A 27,502-nucleotide genomic window follows, 5' to 3' on the forward strand; every position below is an offset into this window, starting at 1 on the left:
AGAAAATAGGCTCTGAATGGTTAAACTACTCGCCTAGAGGTATATAAATTGGAAGTGGCCAAGCTTGGATGTAGACCCAGATATAGCCAACTGTAATTTAATCTCCCTATGCACTATGCAGCCTGCCTTCTACACATCCTAAATTTAAACAGATCCAAAAAAACATGAACTTTCATAAACTCTCAAACATATTGATTTTCAGAAGTTGTCTTATTTTCCATCATTTTGCATTAGACTTGGCCAATTACATGCATTTATTGTTTTTCTGAAAAAACAAAAAACAAAAAATCCAGAATGTCATGGAAAATCCAGTTTATTGACAAGCTTAAAGTAATTTATTTAAAAAAAATTAATGTTTACTTTTATTTTTGAGAGGGTGGGGAGAGAGAGAGAGAGAGAGAGAGAGATCAGGGGAGGGCAGAGAGAGAGAGAGTGGGAGATATAGAATCCAAAGTAGGCTCTAGGCTCTGAGCTGTCTGCACAAAACCTGATGCAGCATTCGAACCCATGAATCATGAGATCATGACCTGAGTGGAGGTCGGACTCTTAACCAAATGAGCCACCCAGGTGCTTCGGAAGCCAGTTAAAAAAAATGTTTATTTATTTAGAGAGAGAGATTGGGAGAGAGAGAGAGAGAGTGAGTGGGGGAGGGGTAGAGGGAGCAAGAGAGAATCCCAGGCAGGCTCTATGCTCAGGGTGTAGCCTGATGATGTGGGGCTTGATCCCACGACCTTAAGATTGTGACCTGAGCTGAAATCAAGAGTCAGATGCTTAACTGACTGAGCCACCCAGGCACCCCAAAGCCAGTTTGATGACACATTGTCAGCTTGCAGGAGGAAGAGAAGCCTAGTGCTTGGGGACAGAGAGACCTGTGGTGGACCCAAAACCAACTCAATTTTTGCATGAGAACTTGAGGGGTGGGAAGAACTTAAGCTTTTTGATCCTCCATTTTATGATTGGAGACATAGGAATAATATCAGCTACCTTCTAGGGTTGTTATATAGATTAAAAGAGGTAATGTATATAAAACCCCTAGTTTAGTGCTTGAATAGATAATTATTCCCTCTGATTCATGAATTTTAACTTGAAAATATGGGACACTTTGGAAGAAGTGCCTCAAGTATATTTGGGGAACATACAGCTGCTATAACAGTTGAGTCTATTTAACAACAATGATAATTTTGTTGAAAACTTCAGAAGGCATGATACTTACACATGAATGGTACAAAGGTCATTGACACTAGAATTATTTTTTTATTGTGGTAAGTCTATAAGGATTAAGATATTTATTTATCATTTTGAAGCATAGAAAAAAATCCCACAAGAGAGGTTACTTATTGAAGAGTAGAAGAATAAAATAAAAGGATGCCATATAAAGTAGTTATAATTATAAAGCTGGTAGAACCAAGAGGAAGAGAATAGCAAGCTGTGGAGTTATGAGAGTTTAAATATGGGTTAACAGTGTGATAGCAGAAATAATGGAAAAAGCTCAAGACAAGAACATGGCTGTAATAGTCTATGGTAGTGAATGTGAAGTTCCTGTATTGATGCAATACTTTAATTTTATTTTAAGGAATATTATTTAATGTGATGTGGGAACTCGGGCTAGAAAAGGGTTTTACAAGGCTTGCAATTTCTTTGGGTTGGTATTTCTTGTAGGGACATTTGGTCATATTGCTTTAACTAAAATCATAGATTAGATATTAGAATTGGTATATTTAGATCAATCAATGCTTTTTTGCAAGCACTAGGCTGTAATTGCTTTATGGGGAACCAAAGGAAGCCAGATGGAAAAAGGAAGTAGGCAGATGAATTATCACATGAACAGAATGTGAGCATGGCTGAAGGTCCTATGTGACCAAGAAGATGGGCTCTAGTTGAAGGCTCCCAACCCAGACTGCCTCTGGGGGGTAATCATTCAGTCTGGGAAAGAATGCTCATTACCTATGAGCACAAATATTAAACTGCAAACAGCTACTAGTCTTTTGGGGAGAAACTAGAAATTAGAATCATATTTGTAGGTTTTAAAGAAAACATTGAATATGATTTTTGGTTATCAAAATAACAAACAAATCAGTTTTCCTTTATATGCTAATTCTTATGAATGAATCACTTCATCCCTCTACTCTCATTCTCTGAACACAATTGTTATCTAATTCAACCACGTGGAAATTAATCATTTACTTCATTGTAATCCACCATGTATTATTTTTTAACTCATTTTTGGTTTAGATTAATATTCAAGAAACATTGATTGGTTGTAAAGTTTGCTTTCCTTGTTTTGCTAAATTTATCATAAGCTCTTCCAGACAAGTACTAGGTCTTATTGCACCTTGAGACTCCAAATTTCCTAGCCCTATGCCCTGCAGTGATTATTACTTTTGGATTAATTGAAAATTGTTTGTCCTGACAACTGCAACTCAAATACAAGCAAGCAAAAAATTTCAAATAAGTTGGGGTGCTTAGGTGGCTCAGTCAGTTAAACATCCGACCTTGGATAGTCAGTTAAGCATCTGACTTTTGATTTCAACTCAGGTCATGATCTCATGGTTGGTGGGATTGAGCCCCATGTCCAGCTGTGTACCAACAGCATGGAGCTTGCTTGGGATTCTCTTTCTCTCTCTCTCTCTCTCTCTCTCTCTCTCTCTCTCTGCCTCTACTCTGCCTTCTCTCTCTTTTCTTGTTCTCAAAATAAATAAATAAACTTAAATTTTTTTCAAATAAGCCAAATTCTAAATGATTAAAAACTTGATAAAATAGCATATACATTCTCAGAAGCATTTTTTTGAATGGATAATGATATTTTAATTGAATAGTAATTCCACTGAATAAACACAGTGCATAATAAAATAGAACAGAAACTGGACTTGTGTGTGTACTGTTTCTGTGTGGCTCTGGCTTATTAGGAAATCTTTCGAGTATTTTTTTTATAGCCTTTTTTCTTTAGGGCAGTTTAGGTTCACAGCAAAATTAATGTGAGGAACAGAGATTTTCCTTTATATCCCCTGTCCTCACACATACAGAGCATCCCCATTATTAGCAATCTCCACAAAAGTGGTACAATATTTAAAATTGATGAACATACATTGACATTATCATCAGAGTTACATTAGGGTTCATTCTTGGTGTTATATATTCTATGGGTTTGGACAAACTTACAATGACAAATATCCATCATTATAGTATTATATACTGTAGTTTCACTGCCCTGAAAATCCTGTGCTTTACCTATTCATCCCTTCCTTCTTCCAACCCCTGGCAACCACTGGTCTTTTTACTGTCTCCGTAGTGTTGCCTTTTCCAGAATGTCATATAGTTGGAATCATGCAGTATGTAACCTTTTTAGAGTGGCTTCTTCGCTTAGTAATATGTGTTTAAGTTTCCTTCATGTCTTTTCATGGCTCGATAGCCATTTCCCTTTTTCACTGAATTCCATTGTCTGTGTATACTACAGTTTATATTTATCCATTCACCTACTGAAGGACATTTTGATTGCTTCCAAGTTGGCAACTGTGAATAAAGCTGTTATAAACATCCATGTGCAGGTTTTGTGTGGACATAAGTTTTCAACTCATTTGGGCTCACCAAGGAGTGATGTTACTAGTCCATATGTTGAGTAGGTTTAGTTTTTGGAAGAAACTGCAAATCTGCCTTCCACGGTGGCTGTACCATTTTGCCTTCCCATCAGCAGTGAATGAAGAGTCCCTGTTGCTCCGTATTCTCACTAGCATTTAGTGTTGCCAGTGTTCTGGAGTTTGACCATTCTAATGAGGTGTGTAGAATGGTGTCTCATTATTGTTTTAATTTGCATTTCTCTGATGACATGTGATGGGGGGCATCTTTTCATATGCTTGTTTTCCACCTGTATATCTTCTTTGGTGAGGTGTCTGTTAAGGTTTTTGCTTCATCTTTTAATCTGGTTGTTTGTTTTCTCACTGTTGAGTTTGAAGAGTTCTTTGTATATTTTGGATAACAGTCCTTTATCTGGTTTGTCTTTTGCAATTTTTTCCCCCAGTTTGTGGCTTGTCTTCTAATTCTCTTTACATTGTCTTTCACGGAGCAGAAGTTTTTTAATATTAATGAAGTCTAATTTATTGATTATTTCTTTTATAGATTGTGTCTTCTGTATTGTATCCAAAAAGCCATCACCATACCTAAGGTCATCTATATTTTCTCTTATGTTATCTTCAGGAGTTTTATATTTTTGCATTTCATGTTTAGACATGTGATCCATTTTGAATTAATTTTTGTGAAGAGTAAGGTCCGGGTAGAGATTCATTTTTTTAACGTGGCTGTCCAGTTGTTCCAGCATCATTTGTTAAAAAGACTCTTTTCTCATTGTATTGCATTGTTCCTTTGTCAAAGGTCATTTGACTGTATTTATATGGGTCAGTTGCACTTCTTAAAGAGTGAGATATGAGAATTCTGAATTAGCTGTTACAGTTTATATTCATTTATCATTGTCTTAACCACAAATATTATGTGTAAGGCACTACAATGAGACTTCAAACTGTTCCAAAAACAGGATTCCTTTTCTCATGCAGTATAAGGCTGATTATGAAAATTCTTACTGGGTATCTCTTTTTCAGTCAGTCCTTATTGAATTGTCTCCAGTGATTAAATACCTTTTTGATCTTTTCAACGTTTATTTATTTTTGGGACAGAGAGAGACAGAGCATGAACGGGGGAGGGGCAGAGAGAGAGGGAGACACAGAATCGGAAACAGGCTCCAGGCTCTGAGCCATCAGCCCAGAGCCCGACGCGGGGCTCGAACTCACGGAGCGCGAGATCGTGACCTGGCTGAAGTCGGACGCTTAACCGACTGCGCCACCCAGGCGCCCCAATACCTTTTTGATCTTTTAATTGAAAGAATTTAGCTAAAACAACATCTTATGTGGTTCCATGTACTAGAGTGGTGTTCTAGGGAAGGAGGTATTAGAGATGGAGAGAGTAACATTTGCTTACCTTGAACTGTGGAAACTCAGTATCATAGAGTGACATCTTAAAGGTAATGTCAAATACTATCTCTAGGGGGAAATGAATTCCATAGGAGAAAAACATCTTGCCTTGCCTCTCTTTGTAACAAGAGTCCATTTCTGCATTTCTCTATGGCTCACAGTTTGGACTAGAGGAACATGAAACATCAGTAGCTTCTAACTATTGTTACTGATTGGAGGAGAGCAGTGACACATGATCAAAGTAGTATCTTGGTCCATCAACACTTCCTGGTCTTTTACAGCAGACTCTTAGTTGGTCTTCCTGCCTTTCTTCTGACAATGCTCAAATACATTTTCTACGTGTCAGCTAGAATACTCTTCCTAAGGAGACAAGCAATGCTTAATTGTTTTACTTTTCTGCCTACAACACGTAAGTAGCAGCCCCCTAGCACAACATCTGAAGCCCTGGCTATTTCCTTGGGCTCATCTCTTGCTATGCTCAATGCCCCTTTATGCTCCATGGATTCTAAACTACTTGCGGCAACCTGTTATATGCTACAGTGTTTTTGAATACTCTTCTCTCTTTGGATGCTATGCCATTTCCACATTCTTTTCCAGTTGAATTTATTTCAAGACAATTCTTTATATAGGTTAAATGTCAATAAAAATTTTATTTAAATAAAAACTGCTCAGGTGCTATTTCTTTTTAGAAACCTTCCTGAGCTCCACAGGGAGATGTAATCATTCCTGGATCTCTACCTCTGTTGTTGTTGTTGTTGAATATGCTGTACCCCTGCTTTTAAAAATCATTCACAATGTGATATTGTATTTCAATCATTTATTTATATGTTCTATTTCAGACTATGGGAAATCTGAGGGCAGAAATCACTTTAGCCTCTGGTAATGGTGGTGTTATCCCATTGGCCTCTGGTAGTGGTGGGGTTATCCCTTAGGACTCTATAGAAGCTAATTAGGCTGAATTGCATATCAAAGAATCATGAACTACTAGAATAGAACAGACTTGAATTGGAGCAATGAGAAAACTGGCCCCAGTCAGCTGAGGGCCAGCTACAAGTTTCCTTCTGGCACTAGATTATCTTCCTCATCATTTGTGATTCTTCTTAAATTTACCATGACTTTCCTAATGGCACTAAATAATGGTATAAGGAAATGACCCAAACACATGCCAGTATATATGACTGACTGACTGTTTGATAATTTGATCCAGCAAAAATGACTGAGTGGATAATCAAAGGTTCTTAATTAAAATATGACTATGGATCACTAAGAAAGATTTCCCTTAACATATATTTGTGCAATTCCTACTGGGTGCCAGTAGTAGGCATATTGGGAGATGCTGGGGACAAAAAAGACAAGTTTGACATCATCCCTGACTTCCCAAAGCCCATTGGCCAGGGGGGAGTCTAGACAGTAAACAAAAACTAGGCTACTAGGATATTTACTAGGAATACGATCAGTGTAGTAAATAGGATACACTGAGAAAGGAGCTGGGATACGGGAGGTGCAGGTTTTTATATTATGGAAACATGTATGGGGATGCCTAATACCCATGCAGAGTAGGCTTTTCTGAGGGAGTAAAGATAGTAAAGATGATCTCAAGCAAGACTTAAGGGTGTGGCATAGGAAGAGTGATGGGAGGACATTTATTGTTCATCACACTGCATCATACACATTTGTTTAAATTTCTAGCTGGTATATATTCTAATTATATTCTAATTTTTTTTTCAACGTTTATTTATTTTTGGGACAGAGAGAGACAGAGCGTGAACGGGGGAGGGGCAGAGAGAGAGGGAGACACAGAATCAGAAACAGGCTCCAGGCTCTGAGCCATCAGCCCAGAGCCTGACGCGGGGCTCGAACTCACGGACCGCGAGATCGTGACCTGGCTGAAGTCGGACGCTCAACCGACTGCGCCACCCAGGCGCCCCAATTCTAATTATATTCTAATGGAGGAATTATTTAAAAAAAGTTTTTAATGTTTATTTATTTTTGAGAGAGACAGAGACAGAATGTGAGTGGGTTAGGGGCAGAGAGAGAGGGAGACACAGAATCCGAAGCAGGCTCCAGGCTCCAAGCTGTCAGCACAGAGCCCGATGCGGGGCTCAAACTCACAGAGCTGTGAGATCATGACCTGAGCCGAAGTCAGACGCTCAACTGACTGAGCCACCCAGGTGCCCCTAATGGAGGAATTATTTTAAAGTTCACTATATATTTGGTGTTTTACTCTATGTAAATATCATTTGTAGTACATAGATGCACAGAAGGGTAGTAATAGACTTGTATCATTTGTATATTGGACATCTCATTGAAAATAATTTTCAAAGCATGATTTTCCTTCATGAATAGTTTAATAAATCATAAATCATGATTTAAGTGATAAAAATACTAATTAATTTTTTCCTTCCTCTGTCATAAGACATTAAAGATAGCCTAGAGGAAGAGGGTTAGTTGTTGTCATGGTCATTAACTATGTGAAATTGAAATTAGAAAGATTCATTGTAGAACACTCAGGATCAAGTTTTTGTCCCCTAGTTAGTTCCTGATCCCTTACAGATATGAAACTCATAGATTGACATTAATTTTATTTATTTATTTATTTATTTATTTATTTATTTATTTACTTTAAAGTTCATTTTATTTGTTTGAGAGAGATAGAGACGGCGTGAGTGGAAGAGGGACAGAGAGAGGGGGAGAGAGAGAGAATCCCAAGCAAGCTCCCTGCTAACAGTGCAGAGCCCAACGTGGGGCTTGAACTCATGAAACCATGAGATCATGACCTGAGCCACAACCAAGAGTTGGAAGCTTAACCGACTGAGCCGTCCAGCACCCCAACATTAATTTCAATATTATAGTCATGTTTCAGCTATAAAACATATATTATTTTATATTATTCTATTAATAAATGATTCCATTAAGATTTGTGAGAAAAAAAAAGTAAAGTTGGATAAAGAGTGGTTATGCCAGCTTCAGAATGGGCCTGGGGAGGCACAATCTGTACACATCTATCTTTCCGTAGGCAGCTCCTCTCCTGCTCCAGTTAGCTAAGCTTTCTCTTTACTCAGGCACAGTATTATAACAGAAAAGTTGTGTTTGGTCTATTTGGGCTATTGTAGTTAGATTATGTTTGTAGCTGCTAATTGCCAAATTTATGGTAATACAAATTACCTTTTTAAACTAACCTAGCCTTGGTGTGTGCTCTTATCTTAATGTTTATTTTTGAGAGAGAGAGAGATACAGTGCGAGCAGAGGACAGGCAGAGAGAGCGGAAGACATAGAATCCAAAGCAGGCTCCAAGCTCTGCACTGTCAGCACAGAGCCCAACGTGGGACTCGAACTCACGAACCATGAGATCTTGACTGAGCCAAAGTCAGTGCTTAACCGACTGGGCCACCCAGGCACCCCAGCTGTGTACTCTTATCTTCAAGGATTTAAAAGGATCTATTAACAGTTTTCCTTACAGCTACCTGTTGACATTCAAATACACCTTGCAACCTGATTTCTAGGTCTACTTTGCAATGAGGTTGCCATCCCAGGTCTCTAATTTAGGATGTAAAATGGCACCTTAAACTGTGTACGCATCCATGAAGGGAGAAAAAGAGAGGAGAGAGTCCTAGCTTGCTAATCAATCACATGGGCTTGTTTAGGACCTGTCATATTTTCTGCTTCTTCAGCACTTTGAAGTGTCATTACTCTGCAGGATTGGGGCCCTTTATGACAGGAACGTTTTAACCCTCTGAATTTTTTCTGTCCCAAAGATTGCTAGTATTTTAAAAAGTTATTTTATGAAGCATGACTCACCTGGGAAATTCGTTGATGGCAAGAATGTATCGCTATTTGGCTTTTCTACAAATGCCGGTTTCCTCAATCTTCTTTTCAGAAATTTAACAAAGAGCAAACATCACTTCCCTTAATATTTCTCTTGAAGCTCTTGTTGGTGGTATGAGTGTACTTGTAAATTGTTCCAGAGAATAATCTCTCAGTATGAGTGCTGAGGAACAGCAAAACATCTCACTGGATACCTTTAGGTAGTAAGTGAGGATTATCTCTTATTTCTCAAAACTATACCAATTACAGGGGGAAGAAAAATCAAGGGCCTAGAATAAAATGAAAGAGATATTTTTTTCCAGTAGTCACCTAATTCTCTCATAAAAATCTAATTTTGCCAGTTCCCTGGTGTCAGCTTTGACCTCTTTTTTGTAGGCGTGGTTCTGTGAGAATGGAGGGACTTCCTGTCCTGAGAATATAGATAATCCCTGTTACTCCTCCGGTTCTTCCTAACACCTGTGAGGCCCAGAGCAAGAGTGCAGATGGACAGTCACATATCATATGCCTAATCAAAATTATGTAAAATAAAGCTGGTTTTTAAATTAATTTTAAAAATCCATTAAATTTTACTTAGTATTTTATAAGACTGTTTGTAATTCTAATCAATGTTTAGTTAGTGGGCAATGGGAAAAATTAGTGTATCGTTTTATGAAGGCCAGACCAAGTAATCTCAGAAATGGCTATGCAGATTGATGACATCATGTCCATCATGGCAAAGGATGAACAAATACTAAAAAAAATATTTCATGCTAGGAAAGGTAAAGTAGTACTGTTGTATATGTTTATCAAATCTTGAAAGCTCATGTCTGACTGTAGGAAGTTAATCACATTATTGCAAAGTTTAGCTCAAAATGTCTTGACTCTAGTAACATCATTCTCTAATACTACAATTGTAATTATAGACCTTATGGAGATCACACGGAGCTTTTCATTCACACAAATCATCTCATGATTATAACTTAAATTTTAATTCAAACATAGTTATGACTATCAAAGAGGGGATTCGACTTTTCTGCATTTGACATGACAATGGAAAACGAAAATCAGGAAATATTGACATAAAGATCATATCTTCAGGTTGGACCCTGAAAAAAGAATTTGAATGTAGGTAGTTTTATTTGGGAGGTGATCCCAGGGAACATTGCCAGGAAAGAAAGCAAGCTAATAAATGCATTAATAAGCAGATCGCCACTGTGGGTAACTGGACCTCAATGCCAGTGTAGACCTTTTGGATACTGTGTAGAACATATCTGGGTGTCCTACCAGAAAGATAAGCAAACCTGGGTTATTTACCTACTAACTTCTGTCCATCACAGGTTAAGGCTGCTCCTGAAGGTATCAACTTTCCAGCATTTCTGGCCTTCCAATTGAAACATGCTTCTTCAATCTAAGATATTCCTCAGGTGGCATTACAGGTACTTGGAATAAAAACTCTTGGTCTGAATGAGAATGACAACAGCTGAAGAATATGGTGGATAACATGTCTAGTACAGAGGTAATCTTATGTATGAGGAGAATTTCCAGAATGCAAAGAGAATATGGGAAAAAAGATAATGAAAACTGGAAAAAAACCCAGAGGACTTTTTCAAATTTGACTAAAGATTTCTATCTTCTTGCTACTTAGATTAGTCCCACATAATGAGAGATCAAAATGTTGATATTTAAGATAGTGGGAAACTGATGAGAAAGAAAGACCACCTGATACCATGGATTTAGTGCTTCCACACTGGGTCTAACCCATTTAACATTATTATAATAAAATATATGAATCCATTTATAGGTCAATTTTTTATGAATTTCACTATATTCTAAATTTGTAATAAGTATGATGAGTTTAATGGAGGAACACGTTAGCTACAAAAGAGTTATAAACATTTAAATTGGGATAGATAATGCCATCCAAGAAAAGGGGATATTAACACCTTTTTCCTGAGCACTGGTATGGCATTGGCAATTTAATACATAAATAAGTTAATTTCATGAGGTAAAGAGAAACTAATAAGTGGCTTTAGAATGCCAAAGTGAGTTTTTTTTTTTCAGATTAGTTTACCTGGATTAACTATTGTGATGTTATAATTCACCATCAGACATTATCTGTTGTTCAACATAAACGATTGTAAAAAGAGAGGTAGGGGAGTGTACTTGTAGAAAGAGACAGAAAAGCATTTTGAAAAGTAATTGCTTTATTTTAAGGGGTTAATTTCATTAGTATTTATTTAAGTGTGGATTGTGTTTGATAGTCTGATTATTGATGATGTATTAAAATAGGTCAAATTGTCTATTTTGAATACTATATTCTTGGTTTTGGAAAAGTTATAGTGATGTTTCAATTTGAATGGTATTATTTTGGAGAAAGATTCTATTTCAATGACAATACAATTCCTGCTACTTAGGGCAAAGTTTTGGCATTTTTTTCAACAGTAGAATTCTGAGTATAGCTTAAGGAAAGGGCAAATCTGCATGATGAAATTTAGCAGTGCCATTAAAATGCTGCAAGTATGCTAAATAGTTTGTTCTTTTTCACTGTTAAGCCTTTCTAATAAAAGAGGTTCAAAGAAAATCATAAAGATGATTAAAAACTTAGAAAAAATGACCCATGAGGGAAAAGGTAAAAGAACCAGATATTATTTGGCCTCAAGATTGAAGGTCATTTTCATAATTGTCTTCAAGTACTTGTCTAACATTTACCTAACATGTGGTACTCTACACATATATCTTCACTAAGGAAAATCAAAGGGAAGGTGAGCTGAAATTGTAGTATAATGAATTTAATTAGATTGTAAGGAAAGATTTTGAGAGGAACAGTAAAGGAACTTAAAAGTTATAATGATCAACTGATGGAAGCTTTGGGTCTTCTGTTGAGGGCTTTAAAATATAGGAGATAACTTCGTTTGATACTGTTTTAGGAAAGAGGAATTAATGAAATGACTGCTTATAGCTCTATCCACTTTTGTAACTGTTAGCATTTATCTGGCCATTTTCAATTTGAACAGTCATTTCAGTATTCACATTGCATACTTTCTGGGCAGCTTTTCCTGTTTATTTCTAGTCATTTTGTTTTATCATGAAAAAGTAACTTTTGGGGTAGCTCAGTTGGTTAAGTGTCCAACTTAAGGCTCAGGTCATGATCTCATGGTTCATGAGACCCAGCCCCATATTGGGCTCTGTGCCGATATCACAAAGCCTGTTTGTGATTCTCTCTCTCCTTGTCTCTCTGCCCCTCCCCCACTCACACACACTCACAAAATAAACAAATAACATTTTTAAAAAGTAATTTTTATTTTTATTTTTTAGACTTTAGGTTATTTTAGACTAATTTTAGATTTCCAGAAAAGTTGCAAAGAGAGTACAGTGAGTTCCCATATATGCCACACCCAGTCTCCCCTATTGAAAAACATACTGGTATGTATATTACATTAATATGGCATATTTGTTTCAACTAATGAACCAATATTGATACCTTATCATTGACTAAAATCCATATTTAATGCAGCTTTTCTTCTTCTAATTTTTTTTTTTTTACTGACTGTCCTTTTTCTCTTCTAGGAACCTAAACAGTACACTGCATTACATTTAGACATTCTGTCTCCTTAGATGCCCCTTAGTTGTCACAGTTTATCAGACTTTCCTTGTTTTTGGTGACCTTACCAATTTTAAGAAGTACTGGTCAGGTATTTTGTAGAAGATGATTGAAAACATGACCCATCGGGGAAAAGGTAAAAAACCAGACATTATTTGGCCTCAAGACTTAAAAATCGTTTAGTTCTTTAGTCTCTCATTAGGGATTTGCCTGATAGTTTTCTTCTGATTAGGCTGTGGTTATGGGTTTTTTGAGAGGAAGACCACAGAGGGAAGTATCATTCTCATTACATCATACAAAGAGTACATGCTATCAAGATGACTTTATTGTCGATGGTGTAGTTTCTGTTGTGCTTTCCCATTGTGTAGTTACTCCTTTTCCCTCCTTCTTTTCATTCTGTACTCTTTGGAAGTAAGTCACAATGCACAGCCACACTTAAGGATTTGGGAGTTATGTTCTACTATGTTCTATTCCCTGAGGGTTGAGTATTACATAAATTACTCAATTTATGCACAGAATATTTGACTCTTGTAATCAATCAGTCAACTAATTAATTCAGTCATTTATTTGTGGAAGGTGAAAATTTGGTATTCATTTTACTGCATGGATTACTGTGGCCTTCTCCCCTTACTTGTCTGTAACCTCCCTCTCTGACAGTGAGAAATGTGACTCTACAATCCACCATCATTTACTTAAATATTAATTCAAGTTTAAATATTCCTTCCTTTTCAAAATTCAGCTCAGATCACTTTACAAGGGAGTTTGGATCAAATTTCCATGGCATAGTTGATCTCTATTTTATTTTATAGAAATTATTTCAGAAAATAGTAAAGATCAAAAGCTTCCCAGCTTCTATATGTTGTTAGCATAATCTTGATAGCAAAACCAGATATTAGCAATACAAGAAAAAAAATTAACTTATGAAGGTAGTTGCAAAAACTTAAATAAAATATTAGATAACCAAATCCAGTAGTCTATGAAAAAAAGTAGTGTAACAATATTATGTAAGGTTTATTCCATAAAAGCAAGGATTGCTCAACATACGTAATCTATTGAGAATTGAAAGGAACAATCCAAATGACAGCCCTGCCTTAGTTTAAAGCTAAAGTTCTCTTTTCTGCTTATTATGGATCTTTGATAAGAAATACAATTGCTGAGAAGTCTGTTTTGCTTGCTGTTTGCTACGAGCATTGTGAGGCCTTTCCTGAATGTAACCCGCTGTGTAGTAGAATGGGTTGTAAACCTTCCTAAATGTAGTCTGATATGTAATGGAATGAGTGATTATACATAAACTAACCGGCATTTCTCGCTTCTGTAAACCTGCTTGCTTAGCACATTCCCCACCTACCCTACCCCCTTCCCCCTTCCCCCTTTTTTCCTCCCGCCACAAGTAACGGACAAAGCCTTCCCGCCAAAGGACAGACAAGGGACGCCCAATCAGAGAACAACAAATGTCCTTACTTTAAAATCAACTAATCAGGCCCCTCATAATTTGAAACCTCCCCTGTGCTATTTGTCTCTGTCTATAAAAACGCTGTACCAACCCTGATCGTAGCCTCTTGCGTCACCGGCGACGAGTGCGCAGAGGACCAGGTTCGAACCTGCAATAAACGACCCTTGCCGCTTGGCTTTGACTTACGACTCTGGTGGACTTTTGTGGGAGGTTTCGGAACTTCGGGCATTACATTTGGAGGTCCCACCGAGATCCCCCCCGAGCCCACCAGACTTCTGGTCAACGGGTCGTATCTGATTCCGATCGGTAAGTAAGCCGGCTCTAAAGTTCTTCCTTTTCTCTCTGATCTGTGTTTCTTCTCTGGAGAACCGGTTCTGTCTGGAAGCTGGTGTGACCCTGGCGGACGCGCTATAGGGCACCCAGCCGGGGTCAGTTGGAGACGTCCACTGACATCTGGGGGCCTTCTTGGCCCATCTGGGGGCCTTCTTGGCCCATCTGGGGGCCTTCTTGGCCCGTCTGGGGCCTTCTTGGCCCATCTGGGGGCCTTCTTGGCCCGTCTGGGGGCCTTCTTGGCCCATCTGGGGGCCTTCTTGGCCCGTCTGGGGCCTTCTTGGCCCATCTGGGGGCCTTCTTGGCCCGTCTGGGGGCCTTCTTGGCCCATCTGGGGGCCTTCTTGGTCCGTCTGGGGCCTTCTTGGCCCATCTGGGGGCCTTCTTGGCCCGTCTGGGGCCTTCTTGGCCCGTCTGGGGGCCTTCTTGGCCCGTCTGGGGCCTACTTGGCCCATCTGGGGGCCTTCTTGGCCCATCTGGGGACCTTCTTGGTCCATCGGGGGACCTTTTTGGCCCATCAGGATTCTTTTCTGTGGGCTGCTTACGCCCAACGCGCCTGCGAACTAAATACTTTCATTTTCTCTATGAACTACCAGAGTGCTAAGAAATATCTCTACGCGTCTAAAAGAAAAACCATCTAGGCATGCCAATTGTTACCCGTATTTTGATGTGATGTGTGTCTGTGTGTCTGTCTGTTAAACTGACTGGAATGATTGTTGGGAGTCAGGGGCACGCACCTGACTTACCCTATGTGTAGTCCCACGGCATAAGCTACGGGATTCGAGTGGGCTCTAACCCGACTTCCGCGGTGATCCTCATACGGCTTAAGGCGGTCAAAATTTATTTTGATCCAAGCAGGGGGATTATACCTGCCCGCCCATGCTAAGAGGCACCTAAGTTCCCGAGAGGGACGCGGACGGGCGAGTACGCGAGTGCTTCTATGTCAGTCTAAATGTATCGTCACCCCTGGGCCCTTGTAATTACCGCCGTCCTAGCCACAACCCTCTCTGTTGGGCTGGCCGAGACGGCACCAGAAAGTTGGAACCGCTGCGAAAGATTCTTGTTAGTTCTTGTTTTTGTTTCATGGGTCGGATGTTTTACTGGAATTAAGTGTTTTATCGGCTGATCAGAATTAATTATTCCATCCTTTGTTCCTCTCTCCTCCTTCCTCAGCTCCCTGCGGCTTTCCCTCCCGCCCCCTGGCCAGCGGCGCCCCTTCCCCCACGTCCGTGTTGCCCGCGCCCCCTTCTCTTCTCCTCTTCCTCAGAATCATAACATGGGCCAAACGCAGAGCACCCCTCTCTCCCTCCTTCTCGCCAACTTCAGGGACGTAAAAGCTAGGGGACACAACTTAAGCCTAGACATTTGCAAAAGGAAGTTGATCACCTATTGCCGCTCTGAATGGCCCACCTTTGGGGTCAATTGGCCTACAGAGGGAACCTTCTGCCTCCCCGTGGTCCTTAAAGTAAAATCAATAATTTTCCTACCAGGGAAAGAAGGTCACTCGGATCAGATTCCCTATATTCTGGAGTGGCAAGATTTCATAGAAAACCCACTTCCCTGGATGGCCTCTTTTTTTTAACAACAGGGCCATGCAAAATTCTAGCGGCTAAACCTATCAACCCACCCAAGCCGCCAACTCCAACTGCACCCCCTGTTCTCCCCGACAGCCAAGATTTACTTTCCCTTGACCCTCCCCCTTACCAGGTTCCTCCTCTCATTCCGCAAGCTGCCCCTATCCCTGCTGCGCCGGCAGAGCCTCCCGTAGCCCAGCCCATAGGAGAACTAGAGAATAGGGAGGCTCAACCCGCGCCCATGCCTAGTGGGGGCGAAGTCCAAAGGCCGGCTGGACGCACCCGTAGGCGGGCCCCTCATGAGCCAGGACTCCGCCTTCCTGACTCCACCGTAGCTTTACCCTTACGGGAAATAGGGCCTCCCGATGGTACGGGGAACCCCCGACTTCAATACTGGCCCTTCTCTACCAGTGACCTATATAACTGGAAAACCCAGAATGCCCGATTTTCTGACAACCCTAAAGATTTAATAAGTCTCTTAGACAGTGTTATGTTTACCCACCAACCCACCTGGGATGATTGTCAGCAGCTCCTCCGAATCCTGTTCACCACCAAGGAGCGAGAAAGAATTCAATTGGAAGCAAGAAAGCTGGTTCCTGGAGATGACGGCCAACCCACTGCTAACCTTGATCTCATTAATGCAGCTTTTCCCTTGACCCGACCCCCACAGGATGGCTGGGACCACAACACGGCAGAAGGTAGGGGACGGCTGCGCATTTATCGCCAGACTCTAATGGCGGGTCTCCGGGCTGCTGCACGCAAGCCCACTAATTTGGCAAAAGTGTATTCAGTAATACAAGGTAAGACAGAGAGCCCTGCTGCTTATTTAGAAAGATTAATGGAAACCTTCAGACAGTATACCCCCATGAACCCTGAGGCCCCCGAAAATCAAGCTGCTGTTGTAATGGCCTTTGTAAATCAGGCAGCCACTGATATTAAAAAGAAACTCCAGAAACTAGAGGACCTGGAGGGAAAACAGATTCAGGACTTACTCCGCATTGCCCAGCGTGTCTATAATAATAGAGAGACTCCAGAGGACAGGCAACTTAAAGCCACCGAGGAAATGACCAAAGTCCTGGCCGCTGTTGTCCAAAAGCCCCTGGATAAACAAAAGCCCCTAGATAAGGACCAATGTGCCTATTGCAAAGAAAAAGGCCATTGGGCCCGAGAATGCCCTAAAAAGAAAAAGCCACGCCATGATCAAAAACCGTGGCAGCCAAAAACCACACCCGCCCTCTTCACTCAAGATGCAGAATAGGGGGGATGGGGTTCGGATCCCCTCCCCGAACCTAGGGTAACGCTACAAGTGGAGGGGAACCCAGTTCAATTCCTAGTCGACACAGGGGCAAAACATTCGGTCTTGATCAGACCCCATGGAAAAATTTCTGAAAAATCTTCCTGGATCCAAGGGGCTACCGGAATAAAAAAATATCCCTGGACCACCCAGAGGACTGTGGACCTAGGAAATGGAAAGGTCACCCATTCCTTCCTAGTCATCCCCGACAGCCCCTGCCCCTTATTAGGAAGAGACTTACTCACTAAAATGGGGGCCCAGATTCATTTTACGCCAGGGGGCCCCCAAGTGACTGGCCCTCACAACCAACCCATTACCATACTTACTCTAAGATTAGAAGATGAATATCGACTCCATCAGGGGCCACCCTCACAAAGTCAAAACATAGAGCCCTGGCTCCAGCAGTTTCCAGAAGCATGGGCTGAAACCGTGGGTATGGGGTTGGCTAAACATCGCCCAGCTCTATTCATAGAGCTGAAACCAGGGGCAGATCCAGTTCGGGTCCGACAATACCCGATGTCAATGGAGGCCAGAAATGGCATCACGCCACATATCCGTCGCCTCCTAGACTTAGGCATCTTTCGTCCCTGCCATTCAGCCTGGAACACCCCCCTGCTGCCTGTACGAAAACCTAACAGTGCGGACTACTGTCCGGTACAAGATCTGAGAGAAGTTAACTGCCGAGTCATGGACATACACCCAACAGTACCCAACCCCTATACCCTCCTAAGTGCCCTCAGCCCAGAAAGACAATGGTATACTGTCCTTGATTTAAAAGATGCTTTTTTCAGCCTGCCTCTGGCCCCCAAAAGCCAAGAGCTCTTCACCTTCGAGTAGTGGTCCGACCCTGAGAGAGGCATAAATGGGCAACTCACCTGGACCCGGCTCCCCCAAGGATTTAAAAACTCACCCACCTTGTTCGATGAGGCACTTCACGAGGATCTGGATCCGAGGTAACCTACTTGGGGTATCTGTTAAGAGAAGGCCAACGATGGCTCACTGATGCATGGAAGGAAACCGTCCTCCGCATCCCCCGACCCACAACGCGAAGGCAGGTAAGAGAATTCCTGGGATCGGCCGGGTTGTGCCGCTTGTAGATACCTCGGTTCGCCAAGATGGCTAAGCCTCTTTACCTGGTCACCCGAGAACAGGTGCCCTTTGAATGGACAGAGGAAACTGAGCAGGCTTTCCAGCAAATTAAACTCGCCCTGTTGTCGGCACCAGCCTTAGGGCTCCCCGATGTCTCCAAACCCTTTCATCTCTTCATAGATGAAAATAAAGGGGTAGCCAAAGCAGTGCTGATGCAACTCCTTGGCCCATGGTCCAGGCCCGTTGCCTATCTTTCAAAAAGACTGGACCCAGTAGCGGCTGGCTGGCCCCCTTGCCTCCGTATGATCGCTTCTACAGCTCTAATGGTAAAGGAGAGGTGGCCTTACAGGTGGACTGTGCTTTAATGACCACCCTACCAGACCCCGGTTCAGCTAGTTTACCAGAAAGTCCCACCTACACTAAAGAAGACCTAAACTGGATCCAAAAATTGCCTATGACTCAGTGCCTTAATGGATGGTGGAGAGCAGCAGACTGTAGCATAATCCTCCCAGAAGAAATGGGAAATAAAGTCTTATCCAAGATGCACCGAGCCACTCATATGGGCACAAGAAAAATGCAAGACTTAATAAGACATGCTAGGATCACCATTAAAGACTCTAGGACAAAAATTGAACAGATAGTTACTAGCTGTAAACCTTGCCAATTAACTAACGCCACCAACCACGGGAAAAACCCTGGCTCCAGAACCCGCGGAACCAGGCCGGGAGCCTATTGGGAAGTAGACTTCACTGAGGTAAAGCCTGGAAAATATGGATACAAATATTTGTTAGTGTTTATAGATACCTTTTCAGGATGGACAGAGGCCTTCCCCACCAAGCATGAGACTGCGCAGGTAGTAGCAAAGAAAATGTTGGAAGACATCATGCCCAGGTACGGATTCCCTACCCTAATAGGATCAGACAACGGACCAGCATTCGTTTCAAAGGTAATACAAGGGATAGCGCAGTTTATTGGGGCCGATTGGAAACTACATTGTGCATATAGACCCCAAAGCTCAGGACAGGTAGAAAGAATGAATAGAACCCTAAAAGAGACCCTAACCAAATTGACCATGGAGACTGGCGCTAACTGGGTAGTCTTACTCCTCTACGCTCTGTTCAGGGTGTGGAACTCCCCTTACAAACTGGGATTAACCCCCTTTGAAATCATGTATGGAGTGCCCCCCCCATAATTCCCAACCTACAGTCTAATGTGTTAACTGAATTTGATGATCATAAACTTCTTATTTCCCTGAGGGAACTCCAGCGCACCCACCAGAAAGTTTGGCCCAGACTGAGAGCCGTTTACGAGACCGGGCCCCCTCCTGAGCCGCATCACTACCGACCCGGAGACTGGGTATACGTGAGGAGACATGAGCGAAAAAAGAAAAAAACAGGAGGCAGGATGGTTTGAATCCTGGTTCAGTGCATCCCCATGGTTAACTACCCTGCTCTCTACTTTACTCGGGCCTCTAGCCATCCTACTTCTCGCTCTCACATTAGGCCCCTGCATCATAAACAAAATTATTAATTTTGTCCAAGACAGGTTCAATGCTGTACAATTAATGGTCTTACAAACTCAGTACCTACTGCTCGAGACATTACAAACAGAGGCTTAAAAGACCCAAGATTGGCTCTTTAGGCACAAGGAAAAGGGGGGAATGAAAGGAACAATCCAAATGACAGCCCTGCCTTAGTTTAAAGCTAAAGTTCTCTTTTCTGCTTATTATGGATCTTTGATAAGAAATACAATTGCTGAGAAGTCTGTTTTGCTTGCTGTTTGCTACGAGCATTGTGAGGCCTTTCCTGAATGTAACCCGCTGTGTAGTAGAATGGGTTGTAAACCTTCCTAAATGTAGTCTGATATGTAATGGAATGAGTGATTATACATAAACTAACCGGCATTTCTCGCTTCTGTAAACCTGCTTGCTTAGCACATTCCCCACCTACCCTACCCCCTTCCCCCTTCCCCCTTTTTTCCTCCCGCCACAAGTAACGGACAAAGCCTTCCCGCCAAAGGACAGACAAGGGACGCCCAATCAGAGAACAACAAATGTCCTTACTTTAAAATCAACTAATCAGGCCCCTCATAATTTGAAACCTCCCCTGTGCTATTTGTCTCTGTCTATAAAAACGCTGTACCAACCCTGATCGTAGCCTCTTGCGTCACCGGCGACGAGTGCGCAGAGGACCAGGTTCGAACCTGCAATAAACGACCCTTGCCGCTTGGCTTTGACTTACGACTCTGGTGGACTTTTGTGGGAGGTTTCGGAACTTCGGGCATTACAGAATAACTATTGATAACATATTGATAATAATTTATAATTATTAAACTAAGGAATAAAATAATAGGATTATCTTAATTAGTGCTAAAGAATCATTTGTTAAGGTTCAAAACCTATTTATTGTAAAAACTCTTAGCAGATGAGGACTAGAAAGGAACATTTTTACTTGGAAAAGATTTGATACTAAATATATTTAAGGGAGAAAGTTTACATTCATTTATTTTAGTACTAAAGTCTTGAATGTTATCTTAGAAAATAAAGGACACATAAGCATTGGAAAGGAAGATATAATATGCAGATTATATAATTATCTGCTTAGAAAAACAAAATCAACACACTCTTAGAATTAATAAAAGAGATCAGAAATGTTGCAGGAGAAAAAAATCAATCTACAAAAATCAGTGGCATTTTTCTTATCAGCAATAATCATTTTATTATTTTCCTTTTTAATTTTAGAGAGAGTGGGAGTGTGGGAGAAGGGCAGAAGGAGAGAGAGAATCTTAAGCAGGCTCCATGTTCAGCGTGATCAAGCCCGACCTGGGGCTTGATCCCATGACTCGGGGATCATGACCTGAGCTGAAATCAAGAGTTGGACACTCAACTAACTAAGCCAAATTGAAACCAGGCACCCCAACCATTTTCAATAACAGAAATTATTAAGTCTTGGGAATTAATCTAACCAAGATTTCCATGGAGAAACTATTAAAATGCTTGGATGTAGGGCAATGAAGGGGCCCTGAGTGTCAAGAAACAAACAAGGTAAACCCTAAAATTGCCTCAGCTTACTACCTTGAGAGACTTTTAACAGTGGAAATAAGTTAGAAATCAATAACTGAAAGATCTCTTGAAACTTTCCAGCATATTAGGAAGTGAAAATATGCACACCTAAATAATCTATGGGTCAAATAATAGAATTAATTTTTGGGGGCACCTGGGTGGCTCAGTTGGTTAAGGGTTCAACTTTGGCTCAGGTCATGATCTCACAGTCTGTGAGTTCAAGCCCCGCATCGGGCTCTGTGTGATGGCTCAGAGCCTGGAGCCTGCTTCAGATTCTGTGTCTCCCTCTCTCTCTGCTGGTCCCTGACTCATGCGCTGTCTCTCTCTTTCTCTCAAAAATAAACATTAAAATTTTTTTTAATAAAAAAAGAAAAACTAATTTTTTGGAGTATGTAAAAATGATCACACATAATCAAATTTTGTGATGCAGCTAATGCAGTATTGGGAAGAAAATTATCACTATCAACTGTATTGCTAGAGAAGAAAGGTCATAAATCAATGACCTCAGCTCCTACCCAAGAATCTAGAAAAAGAAGAGAAAATGAACCAAAACCTGAGAACAAGGAAGGAAATGATCGGGAAATAATGAAGTTTAGAATGGAAATCAATGAAATAGAAAACAAAATTAATAGATAAAATCAATACAGAAAATAAAAAACTAATTCTTTGTGAAGGTTAATAAAATTGATAAATCTCTAGCCAGAGTGATTGGGAAGAAAAGACAGAAGACAAAATTGCTAATGTCACGAATGAAGAAAAGGACTTTACTAAGGATTCTATAGCTATTACAAGGATAACAAGAAATATTATGAACAACTTTATTGAATTAAATGAACACATTTCTTGAAAAATGCAAACTGTCAAAGCTCACTTTAGAAAAAAATAGATGATCTTAAAAGCCCCTATGTCTATTAAAGAAATTGAATTTATAATTAAAATCTTTCACACACATACACACTACAGTCACAATAATGGCTCCACTGGTGAATTCTACCAAGTATTTCATAAAGAACATTAATTCTATAAGCTGCTTTTGGAAAGTTGAAAAGGAGGGAATAATTTCAGCTCATGTTTTTAGGCAGTATTACTCTGATACCCAAACTAGACTGAGACATTATAAGAACAGAAAACTATAGACCAATATGTCTCATGAACATAGACTATTTTTTATTTTTAGTAAATAGAATACAACGTTATATAAAAAAGGATACTACATCATGATCAAGCAGGGTTTATCCTGAAAATGCAAAATTAGTTCAATGTTTTAAGTTAGAGGTAATCCCCTTTTTAAAATTTATAATAAAAAAATAAAAATCATATAGTCATCTGTATATATAACAAGAAGGCATTTGATAAAACCCAACATTCATTCCTAATAAAAATTTTTAGCGAAGTTTAAATAGAAGAGAACTTACTCAACCTGATAAAGGGTATTAATGAAAAACCTACAACTAATATCACACTAAATGGTGACAGGCCAAAAACTTCCCCCCTATAGAGTAGGAATAAGGCAAGAATATCTGCTTTCACCACTTCCATTCAACAGTGCTGAAGGTTTTAGCTAGGGAAGTAAAATAAATAAACAAAAGGCATACATACTTGAAAGGAAGATGTAAAATTGTCTTCTTGCATAGACAACAGGATAACCTGAGTAGAAAACCCTAAGATATCTACAAACAAATCTATCAGAAATAATATGTGAATTTAGCAAGTTTGCAGAATACATGATCCACATGTAAAAATCAATTTTATTTGTAAATACTAACAATAAAACAATTGGAACTTGAAATGAAAAATGTAATCTACAATAATATAAAATATAACATACTTAGGAATAAATCTAAGGAATTTGTACAATATTTGTAGGCAGCAACTGCAGAAATTATTGAATGAAATTGAAGAACTAAATAAATAGATATACTGAGCAGAAGATTCAATATTTGGAAGATATCAAGTCTCTCTAAATTGCTCTCTAGATGCAATGCAATTCTTACAAAAATCTTGGCAGGGTTTCTTCTCTCCACCCTTGTGGCAATTGATAAATTGACTTTAAAATTCATGTGCAAATTAAAGACATCTAGAATTGATAAATCAACTTTCAAAGAGAGGAACAAAGTTGGATAAATTATGCTACCTGTTTTAGACTTATATAGCTATAACAATCAAGACACTGTGGTATTGGTATCAGGATAAATAAGTCAATGAAATAAAATGGAGAGCCTAGAAAGAGACCCCTACATAAACAGACAATTGATTTTTGACAAGAATTTAAAGCTAATTCAGTAGAGAAAGGATAGATAGTCTTTTGAACAAATGTTACTGGAATTATTATATATCTATATGCCAAAAAAGGACCTTGGCCCATGCGTCTCCTATAAAATCAATCCAAAATGGATGATAGGTCCAGTTGTAAAGCTTAGAACCATAACATTTCTAGAAGAAAACATAAGCGAAGAATCTTTGTGCCTTAGATTGAGCAAAAAATATTTTTAGATACACAACCAAAAACACAGTCTATGAAAGAAAAAATTGCTAAGTTGGACTGAATCAAAATTAAGACCTTTGCTCCTTCAGAGACATTGAGAGGATGAAAAGACAAGTCACAGACTAAGGGAAAATATTTGCAAATCACCTTTCTGATAAACACTTGTATCCTGTATATATTATGAACTTCCTAAACTCCATAATAAAAAAACAAACATCCGAATAAAAAACATAGAATGAACAGACACCTTATCAAAAAAGGTAAACATAACCAAAATCATTATTTTTTTCCTGGACCATTTGAGAACGAATTGAAGATATGATGCCCTATCATCCCCAAATTATTTGGTATGTTTTCCCTCCAAAGAGGGATATCCTTCTACATGGACTTCGGTGTAACCTTTCAAACCAAGAAATCACCATTGACATATGAGTAGCATCCAGTCCACAGGCCTCATTCAGATTTTGGCAGCCGTTCTAACAATGTCGTTTTTCCTTTCTGATCCAAGGTCCAAATAGGGTGCCTTCTCATACCTCCTTGGCCCCTTGGCTGATTCCCAAGGGAAGGAAAGAAAAGCCTTTTAAGAAATACTGAATGAGAAGTACATTTTTTTAATTAAAACATTTTTTAATGTTTATTTATTTTTGAAGGAGAGAGAGAGAGACAGTGTGAATGGGGGAGGGGCAAAGAGAAAGGGAGACACAGAATCCAAAGCAGGCTTCAGGCTCTGAGGTGTCAGCACAGAGCCGGACACAGGGCTCCAACTCACAAGCTGTGAGGTCATGACCTGAGCGGAAGTCGGATGTTTAACTGACTGAACCATACAGGCGCCCCTAAATAAAAAAAAAAATTAATTGTGGTTATATATAACGGAAATTTACCATTGTGTAACCATTTTTAAATGAAAAGGGCATTAGTGTTAAGTACATTCATATGCAATCAATCATCAGGATGTTTTTCATTTTGTAAAACTAAAATTATATCCACTAAACAATTCCCCATCCCCCCTCACTCCAACCACTGGAAACTACCCTGCCACTTTCTGTCCTAAATTCAACTACTCTAGGTATCTCATATACATGGAATCATAATGTATTGTCTTTTTGTGCTTATTTCACTTAGCATAACATCCTCAAGTTTCACCTATGTTGTAGCATGTGTCAGAATTTCCTTCCTTTTGAAAGCTGAGCAATATTCCACTGTATGTATATACCACATCTGCCCATCGATTGGTGGATATTTGAGTTGCTTCCATATAGATATTGCCAAATTTCTCTTGGGGGTAGAAACATTGCCACCAGTTGAGTACTACTGCTTTAGGGTAGTACTATTTCTTGGGGAAGCCCCCATAACTCCCCAATCCTCTTAGGCTAGTCAGATTTCCAGGAAAGAGCATCCTTCGAATCACTTGTCTGGAGGGTAAAGATGTGGCTTTCAGACTTCTGAGAGCCCAGTGGGAGAAGCCTATTGGGAATCTCTGCATTCGTATTGTATTCCTGCTCCATTATTTCCCTTTGTATAGATGTGATAACTAAGTCTTCAACTGTTCCATATCTCCCAAACCAGAGACCCTTTGTTCTCTCTCTCCAAAAATAAACTTTCTGTCAAGATTGCAGGGGTAGGGGAAAAGGTAGGAAATTTAGGAATAGAAACACCTTTTTTAAAATGGAATCTTCCTTATTTTAGCCCTCCACTTCTACAAGCCCCTCTACCAGAAGTGCTTGGTGCTACCTGTTCCTGAACCTTTTGGAAATGGTGTGCTATAAATTGGGTTGATTTTTAATTTTCCCTGTTACTGGCTTGGGATCTACCTTTCTTGATTCTAAAGCTTTTTAACTTCTAAAATTCTGTTGCTGTGCTCTTTAGTGTATTTATGGCTGTTGTCTTAGTTCAGGCTGCTATAACAAAGTACCACATAGACTAGGTGGCTTATAAACAACAGAAATTTATTTCTCACATTTTTGGAGGCTGGAAATCTGAGATCAGGTGTATTTATTTGTTAAAAAAGTGTCTTTTACTCTGGGTTTTAGCAGTGTTTCAGAAGGGAGGCAATTTAGAGATGTATTTTAATATTTTAACCCAAAAGATTCTATTTTGTTTTTAAAGATTTTTGAAATGTGTAAAACAGTTTGATCTATTTAAAAAATGTCTGACTTAGACTTACAAGAATAAAGTTCTCAGAAAATTTTATTTGTTTCATTTGTCAGTCTGCTTTTTTGTATATAACATATTTGAAAGAGTCAAGTATACTGGGTAGGTAATTGTGATTTGAATTGTCTGAGGGAATTTGATTAATTATATATGAAAGTGGTATTAAATGTTTTAAAAGGATTAATCTGTTAAACTTATTAGTTATTATACATTATTCAAAGAACAAGTGAAATTGAGGTTTCTATTTTTAGCCAAAATTTCAGAAATAAAATAAGATCTTTCCATTTTTCTTACTATGTTAAGTAAAGCTATTTTTAAAATGTATAAATTTAATAAATATTCATCAAAATCTAGAAAATAACAGAGAATTTCTTTCCATGCATGAAAGCCTGCCCCTCCATCTCCAGATGTTACTTACCTATCACTTCAAAATAAGAGAAGATAGCATAAACATTGAAAAGTGAAAAGCGAATCATACTGTTTGAGAACAATATGCCTATGTAGAAATATAAGGTAATACAAAGAAAAGCTAGACGACCAGAGACCATATAATTAGGATACAATATTTAGGGCAAGGCAGACTAGTTCTGAGGTTTTGCAGAAGAATGTGAGATGAGTTTGGAATGGACTGGAATGTGGGCAGAAGTGGATGGAGAAATGTTTTTGAGAACAGTCAGCCCTTGGTTACAGGCAAGATATGGAACATAGGGAAAAGGAACTTTCATGGATGGCTCCATGAGTTCTGGCATAAGCAAATTTGGGGATGGGGTTTACTGAGATGAGGAAGAGTGGACTATGAGTGGGATCTGGCCATTAAGAGTTCAGCTGTAAAAATATTTTTTGAGATACCTGTTGGGTATTTCAATGAAAATATTGACTAGGATGATAACAGATACAAAGCTTGGAAAAATGATCTGGGCTGGCAATAGATGTTATTTCAAATCTTATGGGGAGGGGAGTTTGTTAGCTCACTCAGGAAGAAAGAAAAGTATAGTGAGAAGAAAGGGAAGCCTATTTATAGTTTGTGACACATAGTGGTAAATTAGTAGGCTGCAAAACCTATAAAAGTGTTACATCTTATATGATGGATTTAAACTGCATTCTGAACTTAATTTATTAGACAACACAGATTATTTTGATGTGTAAGAAACATTTTTCTTTATTTAGAGAGTATTTATTAAGCTACTTATGAGAATGGCAGTATGCTATTAATGTGCTGTATAAATTAATTTAAACAAGCACAGTCTGTACCTTCTGTCAGGTTTAAAATACTCTCCCTCCTCCGCTTCACACATGGAATTACAAAGCCAGAAGGGACCTCAAGTCCATATAGTCTGAGCCCTAGTCTCTTATCTGGATCTCTTGTGTAGTATTTTGACAAGTGGTGGTTGACCTTTTGCTTGAACACCTGCAGTGATAAGGAATACTCACATTCATTCAACTTTATATTCTTTTAATTATTTCCTATAATTGTTTCTTAAAAATTTCCTCACACTGAACTGAAACATTCTTCTCTGCATCTTCCAATCCTGATTCTTATTTTGCTTTAAGGGGCCATCTAGAATATAAATCTTGCAAATATTTAATGATTATTAGTGAGTTTTCTCATATATTGTCACAACTTCAACATGCGACATGGCAGATTTCTGAGTTCTGTCTAGTTCTCTGATCCCTTTCTGCTATCATTTCTCTAAAATGTGACT

The 27,502-nt window shown here is 39.5% G+C and overlaps 1 protein-coding gene across 1 annotated transcript in view; it reads left to right on the forward strand.

Annotated features, from left to right (window-relative positions):
• Positions 1-18,378, forward strand: part of LOC115514128 — a 48,547-nt gene extending 30,169 nt beyond the window's left edge. Inside the window, 2 exon segments of the mRNA XM_030315876.2 lie at positions 14,027-14,122; positions 15,612-18,378. Of these exon segments, the coding sequence (XP_030171736.2) occupies positions 14,027-14,122; positions 15,612-17,970 (2,455 nt within the window). The 3' untranslated portion in view covers positions 17,971-18,378.
• Positions 18,379-27,502: the final 9,124 nt, after the last annotated feature.

Source organism: Lynx canadensis, chromosome B2 (assembly GCF_007474595.2).
Source record: "Lynx canadensis isolate LIC74 chromosome B2, mLynCan4.pri.v2, whole genome shotgun sequence".
Classification (NCBI taxonomy): domain Eukaryota; kingdom Metazoa; phylum Chordata; class Mammalia; order Carnivora; family Felidae; genus Lynx; species Lynx canadensis.